General features: G+C 46.8%; 1 protein-coding gene across 6 annotated transcripts in view; it reads left to right on the top strand.

Annotated features, from left to right (window-relative positions):
• The window catches only part of LOC140420935 (plastin-3-like), a 169,191-nt gene that overhangs the window by 85,744 nt on the left and 66,847 nt on the right, over positions 1–16,600 (top strand). For 5 of the 6 annotated variants that reach the window (XM_072505098.1, XM_072505102.1, XM_072505097.1 and 2 more), the window contains exons 2-3: positions 4,018–4,119; positions 6,387–6,550. In XM_072505098.1, the coding sequence (XP_072361199.1) occupies positions 4,053–4,119; positions 6,387–6,550 (231 nt within the window). In that variant the 5' untranslated portion in view covers positions 4,018–4,052. Of the gene's footprint in view, positions 1–1,129; positions 1,293–4,017; positions 4,120–6,386; positions 6,551–16,600 lie in introns of those variants that run through there. The other variant, XM_072505103.1, reaches the window with a different exon arrangement.

The raw sequence follows: 16,600 nt of genomic DNA, 5'->3' as shown, positions 1-16,600 counted from the left end.
TCTCCTCCATTCTGACCCATTGGGAATCAACCCGTCTGACCCAACTCCGTACCTTCTCCACAGTCACCGCCCAGTAATAACATATCAGGTTCGGAAGACTCAAACCCCCTGCCTGCCTTCCTCTCTGTAGTAGCACCTTTTTAATTCTGGCCACCTTCCCTCCGCATATGAACGAATCTAGGAAATGCCTTTGGCAGGAAAATCGGCAGGCATTGGAAAATAAACAAGAATCACAGCAGCACATTCATTTTAACAGCCTGTACCCGACCTGCCAGTGACAGAGGGAGTCCATCCCACCTTGCCAGATCATCTTTCACGCTCCACCAAACTAGAAATGTTGTACCTATGGAGCCCCCCCCCCCCCCCCCCATCCCGAGCAACCTGCACCCCCAGGTATCTAAAGTGAGTCCCTTCCCTACGGAATGGCAGCCCCCCCCACACCTGTCCCCACTGGCCGAGACACCACAAAATATTCACTCTTGTCTAGATTTAATTTGTACCCCGAGAAACAAACACCCGAAGCAGCTCCAGTGTTCCCCCTATTGACACACTCAGTTCCGACACGTATAATAACAAGACAGCGGCATATAAGGACACCTTATGTTCTATCCCGCCCGCACTATCTCTTTCTATATCCTTGAACTTCATAACGTGTTGGCCAATGGTTCAATCGCAAGTGCAAACAGCAGGAGGGGACATAGGACGTCTCTGCCTAGTCCCATGGTGGAGAGGAAAGTATTCCGAACTGATGTTATTTGTGCAGACAATATTAAGGAGCAGTGTTGTAGAAGATGGTGTTAACTCTTAAAATTGTCCAGTATCTCAAAAGTGCTGGCTTAATCCATTATTACCAGTACAGTTCTCAAAACATTGCCTTCCAAATTCTACTTTGAGCAGTTTTAAATCATTTGTTGGTGCAATGAGCTAGATAGATCGCAGATGTGTGCGACTGAAAGACTGGTGTATGGTACCTGTGGATTCTCAAAAGCCTCTTGTGATTGAAAGGTATGATTAGGTGTCCATTTTGTCATACGGCCCTTTGTCAAACAATTATTTTGAAATAAGTTGACAGCATGGATTATATCTCCCCACAGTCTCCAATCATGGTTTGTTAACCATTGCATGAAAGTTCCCCTTCCAGCCACACGCCATCAGGACTCTGAAATCTGTCCCCGTTCCTTAACTGTCGCTGGTAAAGATCCTAGAACTCCTCCCTAACAGCACTGTGGATGTACCTACACCACACGGATTACAGTGGTTCAGGAGAATAGCTCATCACCACCTCTTCAAGGGTAAGTAGTGATGGGTAAAAAATGCTGGCCCAGCCAGCCATGCACATATCCTTTGAATGAATACAAAATCAATTTCCATTAATGGTGAATACTTAGACTAATGACAGACTTGGGTTTTGGTAAGAAATGGGCTAAGTGGTCACAACCTGAGGAAGTTCAGTAATTGCTAGCTTTTTGCGAGATGTACACACACACCAAATTTACTTTCTCACGCCATTTGATTTTGAAAGCTTTTGTTAGAGATTGGCAGGAATCCTGATTGCACGCAAGTGATATGGTTGCTAAGCCCAGAGCTTGCTTACAAAAAGTAACAATGCGACTTACATCTCATCTCCCCTCTCTCTGCAGTGAAACTAAATATTTGGAAATTGCCCAAATGTCAGCACTATTTGGACAAGTTGGCATGCCCCGCAAAGGTGGTAGATGACCGAGTTACTTTGTTACCACCTTGTGTGAAATTTATTTTATTCTAACCTACAAAGGATTTTGCTGTGGAAGCACTTTTGTGTGTTTAAGTTCTCCATATAGCTGTGAATGTAGAATGGGATTTGTCAAGGATGTCTATTTGCAATCCTGTCTCCGTTGGTGTGTAAGGGACGGTGATATAATATACGCGAAAGCATTGTGCGCTCGATGGGCTAGATACTGCTTCAGGAAGGTTGCAGTGCGGCAATCGTGTCTCCATTGGTGTGCAAGGGACGGAGATAGAATTTACGTGAAAGCATTGTGCGATCAATGGACGAGATCCTGCTTTAGGAAGGATGCAGTGCGAATGGAACTAAGGTTTACATATACATAGAACATACAGTGCAGAAGGAGGCCATTTGGCCCATCGAGTCTGCACCGACCCACGTAAGCCCTCACTTCCACCCTATCCCCGTAACCTAATAATCCCTCCTAACCTTTTTGGTCACTAAGGACAATTTATCATTGCCAATCGACCTAACCTGCACGCCTTTGGACTGTGAGAGGAAACCGGAGCACCCGGAGGAAACCCACGCAGACACGGGGAGAACATGCAGACTCCGCACAGACAGTGACCCAGCGGGGAATCAAACCTGGGACCCTGGCGCTGTGAAGCCACAGTCCTATCCACTTGTGCTACCGCGCTGCCCTGTTCTCTTAAAAGAGAACAAAATAATATTTTAGAAGCTGTTAACTGTGAGTCAGAGACTTAAGAAAGGAACAAGTCTTCTCTTCAAAAATGATTGGTTCTTGTAATAGTCTACTCCTTTTAAGGGGGCGAGTTCCTGTGACCCAAATGGCTGGAGCACATGAACCCTGGGAGTGGAGCACAGGTTTCCCAACTAGTTAGGAGTTTGCAGTCTTGGAACATGGTAGCTTTTATCTCACTCTCTGTATATAGTTTCTTACTTAATAACTGTTCATTTGTTAATCTATCTGGTGCTTGCCCATCTGTCAGGATATTATATTGGCAATGAGGGTCAACTGGAGTGCATTCCTGCGATTGGGAAATTAGAAGAACAGACCTTGTATAAAAACTTTTCCTTTGAAGCAAACTCATTCAACAATCCGGAGTGACAATGCCCTCTTTACAAAGTAGAATCATTTGACCCAAATATAGAGCAATGGGCACTATACGTTGAATGCCTTCATTATTTTTTCAAGGCTAATGAAAATTGGTGGGGAGTGGCGGGGGTAGGAAACACAGTGGTAATCCTACTAACAGCCTGTGGGGCTCCCACTTATAACCCGATTAGGAATCTGACATCTTCAGCTGCCCCCCGACTCCAAAAGAGAGGGGGGCGGGGGGAGGCGGCAATGGAGTTACAGAGAGTACAAGCTGACGAGTTTTTGGCGGGAAGCCTCTGCCAGTCATGGTGTCAGAGATGACGGTGCAGAAGCCATTCAGCAAAGAAGCACTAAGCAAAAGAAAGCGCAGTATAGCGAAAGAAATTATGTGACACTGTTCGTGAGAATCAGGAGGATATTCTATTCTAACATGACTGATGCACTGTATTGCGTAACATGTTATATCATTTTGAGCAAGTATAACTGTATGAAACTTCACTTGTCGTGGCTAGACTTTGCTAAGACAATTGGAGGCCACTTATTCTTGGGCACATCTTTGGATTAATCAGAGATTAATTTTATTTGTTAGATTTTAGTCCTGAAGTTGATTAGAGATTATTTTCGGTTACTCTGAATGTTATTTTTTTCCTGTAGATTGAAAATAGTGTTCTTTTAAATATGTTTATAAGAGGTGTGACTCCAAAATTTGCACACGTGGCAATTGAAGTATGTTCCAACAGATCACTGTCTTATTTTTCTTCAGTTTGTAGGATCCTTTTTCTAGTGCAGTCACAAGCCTCCTAATTCAGAGCATGTGTTTGGGGGCAGTTAACCCTGACTTTCCTGTACGGCAGGTGGGTCATACAGCAATTGTGTTTGCCAGAGCAGCGCAATGTTGGGAAACTATGGCTTGGATTCTCCGGCCCTGCTGTGGCGGGACCCACCGTTGTGTGCAGTGGGCCAGCCAAAGGTCTATTGATTTTCGACGGAACCAGAAGACCCTAGCGGCTGGTGGGGGGCTGGTGGGGCCGGACCATCCCAGCTTGCACGTTAAACGTAGCAGGACAGTTTTAGCAAACTCCCACACGCCGTGTTGCATAACGAGGCTTAACAATGCAAGGGTAAGAATTGGTTTTGATGTTCATGGTCTGACACTAAGTATTTTTCTTTCCTCTTCCATCTTTTGAATCAGTAATCTTAGATTGGGTTCCAATACGTGTGAAGGAAATGGCCACTGTAAGACAGATTGCCAAGGATGACCTCGAGGAGCTCCATGAGGCGTTTAACAAAGTTGGTGAGTAGTCTTTTGGAGAGTGGCTGCCTCTTGATCAACTGTACAAAGCAAACTGTGGTCTGGTAACCTACATTGACATAACCAACCATTTTGGAAAGTCTAGCTGCGGGACAATGAAGTTCTATGAAATGGTCAGAATCTGGCCCCTCGAATCAATTGGTAATGAGGGTTTCAGTGCCCTTTAATCATAGACCTGTGAAATTGCCATGCTTTAGCTGCTTGAACTGTGAAGACGAACCAGTTATTTGGCTCACCCAAATAAACTTCTAAACAAATATCTCTCTTTCCCCCCCCCCCCCCGCCTCGACGTTGCCAGTTGATAACATTTTTCATCCCACTTCATCTTTGCATGCCACAGCTAGGGTACTGTATCTAGTACATAAAAGCAACAGCACTTCCCACTCCCCTCCGGCCAAACAAAATAAAACCTGCCCGCATTATCTTTAACAGCATTGTGGCTTACTGTTATAGTGACAATATTGAATTCTTTACCCGTCAGTCTGGCCTCAATAAAACTCGAGATGGATTTGTGGGTATAGTATTATTTATTTTAACCAACTTGCATGGCTGACTCGCTTCACAGAGACTCAGAACACAGAAGCTGTCTCCTGGACCACTTGAAACGAATGAGGTTGGAGACAAAGAGATCTCTGCAAATACATTCAAATGGCATCAAGTTTCATATACACGATTCCCATAGGTCATCCTATACCCCTCCTGACCTGGCCGTACATCCTGATTGGCTCACTTCGCATTCCTTAACCCTGGGCCTCTTGTTACCCAACATCCTTTTCCCCATCTTCTTTGCCATGCTTTCTGAATTCCTTTGTCCTTTGTGAACTCAGTACTATTAGACTGGCCCGCATCTACATTACTGTATCTAATATTTGAACTAACTATTTTATATCACATTCGTCAGTAGTATAAATACAAGTTGTTATAAGCATACTTTTCAATGATTTCAGGGAGGTTAGTTATTTTATAGTTCATTGAGATTGTTGCACTAGGTGAATGGACTGGAAGTATTGTCCATGTCGCTGACATGGTTAGTGTGCATTGGCAATTGCCTTTTGTTTGGCAAAGTTGTTGGGGAGGACACCGTTCTCACTTTTGCCATCAGCCAGTGGAGGTTTTCTTGCGCTCACTCGTGCTCACATACATGTGTATGCTATTTTGTACATGCGTGCGTGCAAGCGCACGTGCAACAGGCTTTTCTACAGCTGGTCGCTGAGTTTTTTGGGAGACTTCTAGTTTGGAAAGGCCTGTGGTTCTTCAGTTTATTTCTCCATTACAAATGCAACCTGCCCTTTTGAGTGATACTTCAAACTTAGCCTGTCTATCTCACTGATACATTCTTCCTCTCAATTATATACATCAGGGGCTTTTTTTTATTGACAAGAAAATGGGCTTATGAAATGATTTGTCTGATTTTTAATAAAGTAAATTTAGTGTACCCAATTCATTTTTTCCAATTAAGGGGCAATTTAGTGTGGCCAATCCACCTACCCTGCACATCTTTTGGGTTGTGGAGGTGAAACCCATGCAAACACGGGGAGAATGTGCAAATTCCACACGTACAGCGGCCCACGGCCGGGATCGAACCTGGGACCTCGGTGCCGTGATGCAGCCGTGCTAGCCACTGTGCTGCCCAATCTGATTTTTTTGTTGTTGTTGTTGAACATTTGCTTTCATTTGCATGGACATAATTTTGTAATGAGGAGAGATAGAGATCCTTGATTTACAGTATGTACTTCGACAGCACTTTTAGAGCCAACTTCAATTCTTTTGAACCTCGCAAGATGGTTGATGCAAAAATGCTAATGTTTGGTCATCAACGTCCGAAGAACACTGTATAAGTTCTTTGACGAAATGGAGCAAAAACTGTTTTTGGCTGTTAAAGGTGCTTGGACCACCACACCAAAAGAAATGGTGCCTAAATGCTTCATGGCGGGAGAATGTGCTGAATGTGCTTCCATCACATGCACCATAGTGAGATATAGCTTTCCCTATTGGTACAAAGCATACTTGTAGGCCAACAAAGTTTGTGTGTGCAAACTTAAAACACCTCATTTATGATTTGTTTTAACCTTAAGTTACAGGCAGAGGGGTGTAATACGTCAGCTGAATGGCCGACTTCTACGCCTCATGGTCTTCGCATTGAAAGATCGAAATTGAACAGATTTTTTTTTTCCAAAATTGCCGGACATTAGTTGTTATTGCTCTGATTTATTTCTAACTAAAAGAAAATCTTTTGTTTATTTGGCTAGATCTCGACAGCAATGGCTACATTAGTAATTCCGAACTCGGTGATCTTTTCCGTGAAGCCAATGTTTCGTTGCCTGGCTACAAAATAAGAGAAATTGTTGAGAACCTCATGACCGAAGGGGACAAAGACAAAGATGGCAAGATCAGTTTTGACGAGTTTGTTTCCGTAAGTGTCCTTAAACATAAAAAGCTGTCCAGAAATTAGTTTGTCCCCATGTTCCTGATGTTCTATGTGCTTCATATTGGACAATAATGAATCCAACAGTGACTGTCCCCACAGCACCCATAAAACAAGTCAAGAGCTAAGATTCCATTCTCAGCAACTTGGCAACCATTAATTACACTTGCTTTGATTTTTTTTTTTAGAATCCATGTGTTCAGCTGCAGAGCAATGTGATTTATCAGGTTATCTGAGAGTCCTGCAGTAAAAGTGTGGGATGTCCTCTAAAAGGATTTATTTAATCAGCACCATTTGTTGTGAATATGCTAGTAAGCCCGATGAAGACTATTTCGAATTCCATTTTTATTATATATATTTTTTCAACAAAATTAGCGATTAAAGCTGAACTTTGAAGCGAGGAAAGCTTGATAAATTGTGGAATTATAAACTGCCAGGGCATATTACATGAAAAGTATTCCTTAAATGTGTGCATTCCACAAATGCCATGAAAGAATATTGTTCAACGAAAGACATTCTTAGCGTTATCTGTTTTTCAACAGATTCTATATTTGTGTGTGACCTCTTCACATTTCCATTTGCACTCAGTTATTTTTTTAAGCCCTCTGTGTTTTTTTGTACTTGTGTAGTAGACTTTATTTTCTTCTACCTCAGCGGCTTCTACATGTTTGTGATTGCCCTACTAGAAGCAGTACTTGCATGTTTTATATCCTGTTCGAACATGATTTTGGAATGTTTTGGATTGTGCTCGGCTATGTAGCAATGTGATGATCAAATGTTTTATGCTGGTGATGACTGGGCAGATGAAATTTCCTCCTTCCTTTTGTTTTACTTCACTAAAATTGTATTCTTTTACTTCCTCTGTCATATTGAAAGATAGCTAAAGGTAACTGAACTCACTGCTGCACATTTCACTCAGATTAGCAAGTTGTCTGTAGTTATTTTAAAAATCTCAGTTAGAAGAGAGGCAACAGAAACTCTGAATCGTCACCTCTAGGCAGGAACCTGAAACTGTAGTCACAAGCAACTGTTTACATACCTTGGAATTCCCTTCGGCCGAAACATCGGATTGGGTCCAAATTCTTTTTTTTTTTAATTAAATATTTTATTGAACATTTTTGGTCAACCAACACAGTACATTGTGCATCCTTTACACAATATTATAACAGCACAAATAACAATGACCTATTTTATAAACAAAAAATAAATAAATAATAAATAACAAAAATGAAAACTAGCCCTAATTGGCACCTGCCTTGTCACAAGTAACACTCGCCAAAAATATAATTTAACAGTCCAATATATAATTATCTGTAGCAACGACCTATACATACTATACAGTATATATTAACAACCCTGAGAGTCCTTCTGGTTCCTCCTACCCCCCCCACCCACCCCCCCGATCCTGGGCTGCTGCTGCTGCCTTCTTTTTCCCATTCCGTCTATCTTTCTGCGAGGTATTTGACGAACGGTTGCCACCGCCTGGTGAACCCTTGAGCCGACCCCCTTAGGACGAACTTAATCCGCTCTAGCTTTATAAACCCCGCCATGTCATTTATCCAGGTCTCCACCCCCGGGGGCTTGGCTTCTTTCCACATTAGCAATATCCTGCGCCGGGCTACTAGGGACGCAAAGGCCAAAACATCGGCCTCTCTCGCCTCCTGCACTCCCGGCTCTTGTGCAACCCCAAATATAGCCAACCCCCAGCTTGGTTCGACCTGGACTCCTACTACTTTTGAAAGCACCTTTGTCACCCCCATCCAAAACCCCTGTAGTGCCGGGCATGACCAAAACATATGGGTATGATTCGCTGGGCTTCTCGAGCACCTCGCACACCTATCCTCCACCCCCAAAAATTTACTGAGCCGTGCTCCAGTCATATGCGCCCTGTGTAATACCTTAAACTGAATCAGGCTTAGCCTGACACACGAGGACGACGAGTTTACCCTGCTTAGGGCATCTGCCCACAGCCCCTCCTCAATCTCCTCCCCCAGCTCTTCTTCCCATTTCCCTTTTAGTTCATCTACCATAGTCTCCCCTTCGTCCCTCATTTCCCTATATATATCTGACACCTTACCACCCCCCACCCATGTCTTTGAGATCACTCTGTCCTGCACCTCTTGTGTCGGGAGCTGCGGGAATTCCCTCACCTGTTGCCTCGCAAAAGCCCTCAGTTGCATATACCTGAATGCATTCCCTTGGGGCAACCCATATTTCTCGGTCAGCGCTCCCAGACTCGCGAACTTCCCATCCACAAACAGATCTTTCAGTTGCGTTATTTCTGCTCTTTGCCACATTCCATATCCCCCATCCATTCCCCCCGGGGCAAACCTATGGTTGTTTCTTATCGGGGACCCCCCCAAGGCTCCAGTCTTTCCCCTATGCCGTCTCCACTGTCCCCAAATCTTCAGTGTAGCCACCACCACCGGGCTTGTGGTGTAGTTCCTCGGTGAGAACGGCAATGGGGCTGTCACCATAGCCTGTAGGCTAGTCCCCCTACAGGACGCCCTCTCTAATCTCTTCCACGCCGCTCCCTCCTCCTCTCCCATCCACTTACTCACCATTGAAATATTAGCGGCCCAATAATACTCACTTAGGCTCGGTAGTGCCAGCCCCCCCCTATCCCTGCTACGCTGTAAGAATCCCTTCCTCACTCTCGGGGTCTTCCCGGCCCACACAAAACCCATGATGCTCTTTTCAATCCTTTTAAAAAAAACCTTCGTGATCACCACCGGGAGGCACTGAAACACAAAGAGGAATCTCGGGAGGACCACCATCTTAACCGCCTGCACCCTCCCTGCCATTGACAGGGATACCATATCCCATCTCTTGAAATCCTACTCCATCTGTTCCACCAACCGCGTTAAATTTAACCTATGCAATGTGCCCCAATTCTTAGCTATCTGGATCCCCAGGTAACGAAAGTCCCTTGTTACCTTCCTCAACGGTAGGTCCTCTATTTCTCTACTCTGCTCCCCTGGATGCACCACAAACAACTCACTTTTCCCCATGTTCAATTTATACCCTGAAAAATCCCCAAACTCCCCAAGTATCCGCATTATTTCTGGCATCCCCTCCGCCGGGTCCGCCACGTATAGTAGCAAATCGTCCGCATACAAAGATACCCGGTGCTCTTCTCCTCCCATAAGTACTCCCCTCCACTTCTTGGAACCCCTCAACGCTATCGCCAGGGGCTCAATCGCCAGTGCAAACAATAATGGGGACAGAGGGCATCCCTGCCTTGTCCCTCTATGGAGCCGAAAATATGCAGATCCCCGTCCATTCGTGACCACGCTCGCCACTGGGGCCCTATACAACAGCTGCACCCATCTAACATACCCCTCTCCAAAACCAAATCTCCTCAACACCTCCCACAAATAATCCCACTCCACTCTATCAAATGCTTTCTCGGCATCCATCGCCACTACTATCTCCGTTTCTCCCTCTGGTGGGGCCATCATCATTACCCCTAACAACCTCCGTATATTCGTGTTCAGCTGTCTCCCCTTCACAAACCCAGTTTGGTCCTCGTGGACCACCCCCGGGACACATTCCTCTATTCTCATTGCCATTACCTTGGCCAGGACCTTGGCATCTACATTTAGGAGGGAAATAGGTCTATAGGACCCGCTCCCAGTCCCACCCTTTCCTGCTCTTCCACCTTGGGAAATTCCAGCCGATCCAAGAAGCCCATCATTCTCTCCCTCCCATCCGGGGGTTGAGCTTCATATAATTTTTTATAAAATGTCTTGAACACTCCATTCACTCTCTCCGCTCCCCGCTCCATCTCTCCTTCCTCATCCCTCACTCCCCCTATTTCCCTCGCTGCTCCCCTTTTCCTCAATTGGTGTGCCAGCAACCTGCTCGCCTTCTCCCCATATTTGTACTGTACACCCTGTGCCTTCCTCCATTGTGCCTCTGCAGTGCCTGTAGTCAGCAAGTCAAATTCTACATGTAGCCTTTGCCTTTCCCTGTACAGTCCCTCCTCCGGTGCTTCCGCATATTGTCTGTCCACCCTCAAACGTTCTTGCAGCAACCGCTCCCGTTCCTTACTCTCCTGCTTCCCTTTATGTGCCCTTATTGATATCAGCTCCCCTCTAACCACCGCCTTCAACGCCTCCCAGACCACTCCCACCTGGACCTCCCCATTATCATTGAGTTCCAAGTACTTTTCAATGCACCCCCTCACCCTTAGACACACACCCTCATCTGCCATTAGTCCCATGTCCATTCTCCAGGGTGGGCGCCCTCCTGTTTCCTCCCCTATCTCCAAGTCCACCCAGTGTGGAGCGTGATCCGAAATGGCTATAGCCGTATACTCTGTTCCCCTCACCTTCGGGATCAATGCCCTACCCCAGCACAAAAAAGTCTATTCGCGAGTAGACTTTATGGACATAGGAGAAAAACGAGAACTCCTTACTCCTAGGTCTGCTAAATCTCCACGGGTCTACACCTCCCATCTGCTCCATAAAATCTTTAAGTACCTTGGCTGCTGCCGGCCTCCTTCCAGTCCTGGACTTCGACCTATCCAGCCCTGGTTCCAACACCGTATTAAAATCTCCCCCCATTATCAGCTTTCCCATCTCTAGGTCGGGAATGCGTCCTAGCATCCGCCTCATAAAATTGGCATCATCCCAGTTCGGGGCATATACGTTTACCAAGACCACCGTCTCCCCCTGTAGTTTGCCACTCACCATCACGTATCTGCCCCCGTTATCCGCCACTATAGTCTTTGCCTCGAACATTACCCGCTTCCCCACTAATATAGCCACCCCCCTGTTTTTCGCATCGAGCCCCGAATGGAACACCTGCCCCACCCATCCTTTGCGTAGCCTAACCTGGTCTGTCAGTTTCAGGTGCGTTTCCTGTAACATAACCACATCTGCCTTAAGTTTCTTAAGGTGTGCGAGTACCCGTGCCCTCTTTATCAGTCCGTTCAGCCCTCTCACGTTCCACGTGATCAGCCGAGTTGGGGGGCTTCCTACCCCCCCCCCCCCTTGTCGATTAGCCATCACCTTTTTCCAGCTCCTCACCCGGTTCCCACGCAGCTGTATCTCCCCCAGGCGGTGCCCCCCCGCCCATCCTCTCCCATACCAGCTCCCCCCTCTCCCCAGCAGCAGCAACCCAGTAATTCCCCCCTCCCACCCCCCCCGCTAGATCCCCCGCTAGCGTAATTACTCCCCCCATGTTGCTCCCAGAAGTCCGCAAACTCTGGCTGACCTCGGCTTCCCCCCGTGACCTCGGCTCGCACCGTGCGACGCCCCCTCCTTCCTGCTTCTCTATTCCCGCCATGATTATCATAGCGCGGGAACCAAGCCCGCGCTTCTCCCTTGGCCCCGCCCCCAATGGCCAACGCCCCATCTCCTCCACCTCCCCTCCTCCCCCCATCACCACCTGTGGGAGAGAGAAAAGTTACCACATCGCAGGATTAGTACATAAAACCCCTCTTTGCCCCCCACATTCGCCCCACCACTTTGTTCGAACGTTCTTTTTAATAACCCGCTCATTCCAGTTTTTCTTCCACAATAAAAGTCCACGCTTCATCCGCCGTCTCAAAGTAGTGGTGCCTCCCTCGATATGTGACCCACAGTCTTGCCGGTTGCAGCATTCCAAATTTTATCTTCTTTTTATGAAGCACCGCCTTGGCCCGATTAAAGCTCGCCCTCCTTCTCGCCACCTCCGCACTCCAGTCTTGATAAACGTGGATCACCGCGTTCTCCCATTTACTGCTCCGAGTTTTCTTTGCCCATCTAAGGACCATTTCTCTATCCTTAAAACGGAGGAATCTCACCACTATGGCTCTGGGAATTTCTCCTGCTCTCGGTCCTCGCGCCATCACTCGGTATGCTCCCTCCACCTCCAACGGACCCGCCGGGGCCTCCGCTCCCATTAACGAGTGCAGCATCGTGCTCACATATGCCCCGACGTCCGCTCCCTCCACACCTTCAGGAAGACCAAGAATCCTCAGGTTGTTCCTCCTTGCGTTGTTTTCCAGTGCCTCCAACCTTTCCACACATCGTTTCTGATGTGCCTCCTGCGTCTCCGTCTTCACCACCAGGCCCTGTATATCGTCCTCATTCTCGGCTGCCTTTGCCTTCACGACCCGAAGCTCCCGCTCCTGGGTCTTTTGTTCCTCCTTTAGCCCTTCGATCGCCTGTAGTATCGGGGCCAACAGCTCTTTCTTCATTTCCTTTTTGATCTCTTCCACACAGCATTTCAAGAACTCTTGTTGTTCAGGGCCCCATGTTAAACTGCCACCTTCCGACGCCATCTTGGTTTTTGCTTGCCTTCCTTGCCGCTGTTCTAAAGGATCCACTGCAATCTGGCCACTCTCTCCTCCTTTTTCCATCCGTATCCAGGGGGGATTCCCTTCTGGTTTACCGCACAGTGTTTTTAGCCGTCAAAATTGCCGTTGGGGCTCCTATCAAGAGCCCAAAAGTCCGTTTCACAGGGAGCTGCCGAAACGTGCGACTCAGCTGGTCATCGCCGCACCCGGAAGTCCTTGGGTCCAAATTCTGGCATAGACTGGACAATCAGAGCAGTGAAATTACTGCATAAGTGGACCTTGCAGAATTGATCCTTTTCCAAGATCGGAATGTGACCAGTGTGCTAGGGCAACTAATCACACCCCCAAGAGACAACAGTCACAAAGTGGGGCATATTGTCCTGTGGTAAGAAAGGGGAGGGGGTGGTTTAGTATTGTGTGGAGGAGGGGAAGGGCTGGTGAGCTGTGATTAGAAAGGGCGTGCAGTTTTCATGTCGAGTATTGTTTATCTTATTGATGACGGTCTCCTGCAGCCCATGGAATCACAACGCAGGATGTGTAAAACTATTTGTTTGTGTGTTTTAGGCCCAAGAAATCCAGCCAATTTCCCAAAAGGACTGAAATGTACACTCGTTGACAGCACCCAGGGCCCCTTAACCAAATCACCATATTGAACCCTTCAGTGCCCATTATCCTGCCCAGTGTCAGGTGTTGTGCAATCTAATTTCTAGGCCTAAGTGTTTGCATCAGCAGTTTCAATGTTAAACGCTACATAAAAGCTTGACCAAAAACAGTTTCCAAAGAAATTCTGAATCAAAGAATGGTTACTGAGCCACTCAGTCCATTGTGCTCATGTCGCTGTCTGCAAGAGCAACTCGGCTGGTCCCACTCCCCACCTTTTCCCTGTGATCTTGCAATTTTTTTCTTTCCAGATAATTATGTAATTCTCTTTGAAGTTCTTAATCACTTGCTGCACAAATTCTTTTTTCCTCGTATTGTATTGCCGTTGCCTCTTTTATAAATCATCTTAAATCTTCGTCCCCTGGTTCTTGATCCTTGCGCCAAATGGAAAGGTTTCACCCCACTACTCTTCTGGATAGGACGTGCATGCATACACAAAATATTTAAAGCATATTTGAGTTTTGTAGATGCTTAAAGGCATTGTTAAAACATTAGTTGCGACATTGTTAGGATCACTGTTGAGTTAGTTTAATTTCTTTTTTTTAAAAAAATATTTTATTGAAAATTTTTGGTCAACCAACACAGTACATTGTGCATCCTTTACACAATATTATAACAACACAAATAACAATGACCTATTTTATAAACAGAAAATGAATAAATAATAAATAACAAAAATGAAAACTAACCCTAATTGGCAACTGCCTTATCACAAGTAACACTCTCCAAAAATATAATTTAACAGTCCAATATATAATTATCTGTACGAAGTCTTACAACACCAGGTTAAAGTCCAACAGGTTTGTTTCGATGCCACTAGCTTTCGGAGCGCTGCTCCTTCCTCAGGTGAATGAAGAGGTCTGATCCAGAAACACATATATAGACAAATATATGCCAACTGTACTGGCTTGATACAATTCACACCTCTTTAACCTGGGGTTACCCCATCCCTGGATCTGTAAAGATTTAATCACCTGCTAATGCTCGCATTCCTAGCATTGTTTGGCATCTTTGAATTTGTCTATATATGTGTTTCTGGATCAGACCTCTTCATTAACCTGAGGAAGGAGCAGCGCTCCGAAAGCTAGTGACATCGCAACAAACCTGTTGGACTTTAACCTGGTGTTGTAAGACTTCGTACTGTGCTCACCCCAGTCCAACGCCGGCATCTCCACATCATAATTATCTGTAGCAACGACCTATACATATTATACAGTATATATTAACAACCCTGAGAGTCCTTCTGGTTCCTCCTCTCTCTCTTTCCCCCCCCCCCCCCCCCCCCCCCTCGATCCTGGGCTGCTGCTGCTGCCTTCTTTTTCCCCATTCCATCTATCTTTCTGCGAGGTATTCGACGAACGGTTGCCACCGCCTGGTGAACCCTTGAGCCGACCCCCTTAGAACGAACTTCATCCGCTCTAGCTTTATAAACCCTGCCATGTCATTTATCCAGGTCTCCACCCCCGGGGGCTTGGCTTCTTTCCACATTAACAATATCCTGCGCGGGGCTACTAGGGACGCAAAGGCCAAAACATCGGCCTCTCTCGCCTCCTGCACTCCCGGCTCTTGTGCAACCCCAAATATAGCCAACCCCCAGCTTGGTTCGACCCGGACCCCCACTACTTTTGAAAGCACCTTTGTCACCCCCCTCCAAAACCCCTGTAGTGCCGGGCATGACCAAAACATATGGGTATGATTCGCTGGACTTCTCGAGCACCTTGCACACCTATCCTCCACCCCAAAAAATTTACTGAGCCGTGCTCCAGTCATATGCGCCCTGTGTAATACCTTAAACTGAATCAGGCTTAGCCTGGCACACGAGGACGACGAGTTTACCCTGCTTAGGGCATCTGCCCACAGCCCCTCCTCGATCTCCTCCCCAGCTCTTCTTCCCATTTCCCTTTTAGTTCATCTACCATAGTCTCCCCTTCGTCCCTCATTTCCCTATATATATCTGACACCTTACCATCCCCCACCCATGTCTTTGAGATCACTCTGTCCTGCACCTCTTGTGTCGGGAGCTGCGGGAATTCCCTCACCTGTTGCCTCGCAAAAGCCCTCAGTTGCATATACCTGAATGCATTCCCTTGGGGCAACCCATATTTCTCGGTCAGCGCTCCCAGACTCGCGAACTTCCCATCCACAAACAGATCTTTCAGTTGCGTTATTCCTGCTGTTTGCCACATTCCATATCCCCCATCCATTCCCCCCGGGGCAAACCTATGGTTGTTTCTTATCGGGGACCCCCCCAAGGCTCCAGTCTTTCCCCTATGCCGTCTCCACTGTCCCCAAATCTTCAGTGTAGCCACCACCACTGGGCTTGTGGTGTAGTTCCTCGGTGAGAATGGCAATGGGGCTGTCACCATAGTCTGTAGGCTAGTCCCCCTACAGGACGCCCTCTCTAATCTCTTCCACGCCGCTCCCTCCTCCTCTCCCATCCACTTACTCACCATTGAAATATTAGCGGCCCAATAATACTCACTTAGGCTCGGTAGTGCCAGCCCCCCCCCCTATCCCTGCTACGCTGTAAGAATCCCTTCCTCACTCTCGGGGTCTTCCCAGCCCACACAAAACCCATGATGCTCTTTTCAATCCTTTTTAAAAAAAGCCTTTGTGATCACCACCGGGAGGCACTGAAACACAAAGAGGAATCTCGGGAGGACCACCATCTTAACCGCCTGCACCCTCCCTGCCAGTGACAGGGATACCATATCCCATCTCTTGAAATCCTCCTCCATTTGTTCCACCAACCGCGTTAAATTTAACCTATGCAATGTGCCCCAATTCTTGGCTATCTGGATCCCCAGGTAACGAAAGTCCCTTGTTACCTTCCTCAACGGTAGGTCCTCTATTTCTCTACTCTGCTCCACTGGATGCACCACAAACAACTCACTTTTCCCCATGTTCAATTTATACCCTGAAAAATCCCCAAACTCCCCAAGTATCCGCATTATTTCTGGCATCCCCTCTGTTGGGTCTGCCACATATAGTAACAAATCGTCCGCATACAAAGATACCCGGTGTTCTTCTCCTCCTCTAAGTACTCCCCTCCACTTCTTGGAACCCCTCAACGCTATCGCCAGGGGCTCAAT

Source organism: Scyliorhinus torazame, chromosome 5, assembly GCF_047496885.1.
Source record: "Scyliorhinus torazame isolate Kashiwa2021f chromosome 5, sScyTor2.1, whole genome shotgun sequence".
Taxonomy (NCBI): Eukaryota; Metazoa; Chordata; class Chondrichthyes; order Carcharhiniformes; family Scyliorhinidae; genus Scyliorhinus; species Scyliorhinus torazame.
Note: the sequence above shows the minus strand (reverse complement) of the source record. Positions and strands in the feature narration are given on the sequence as shown.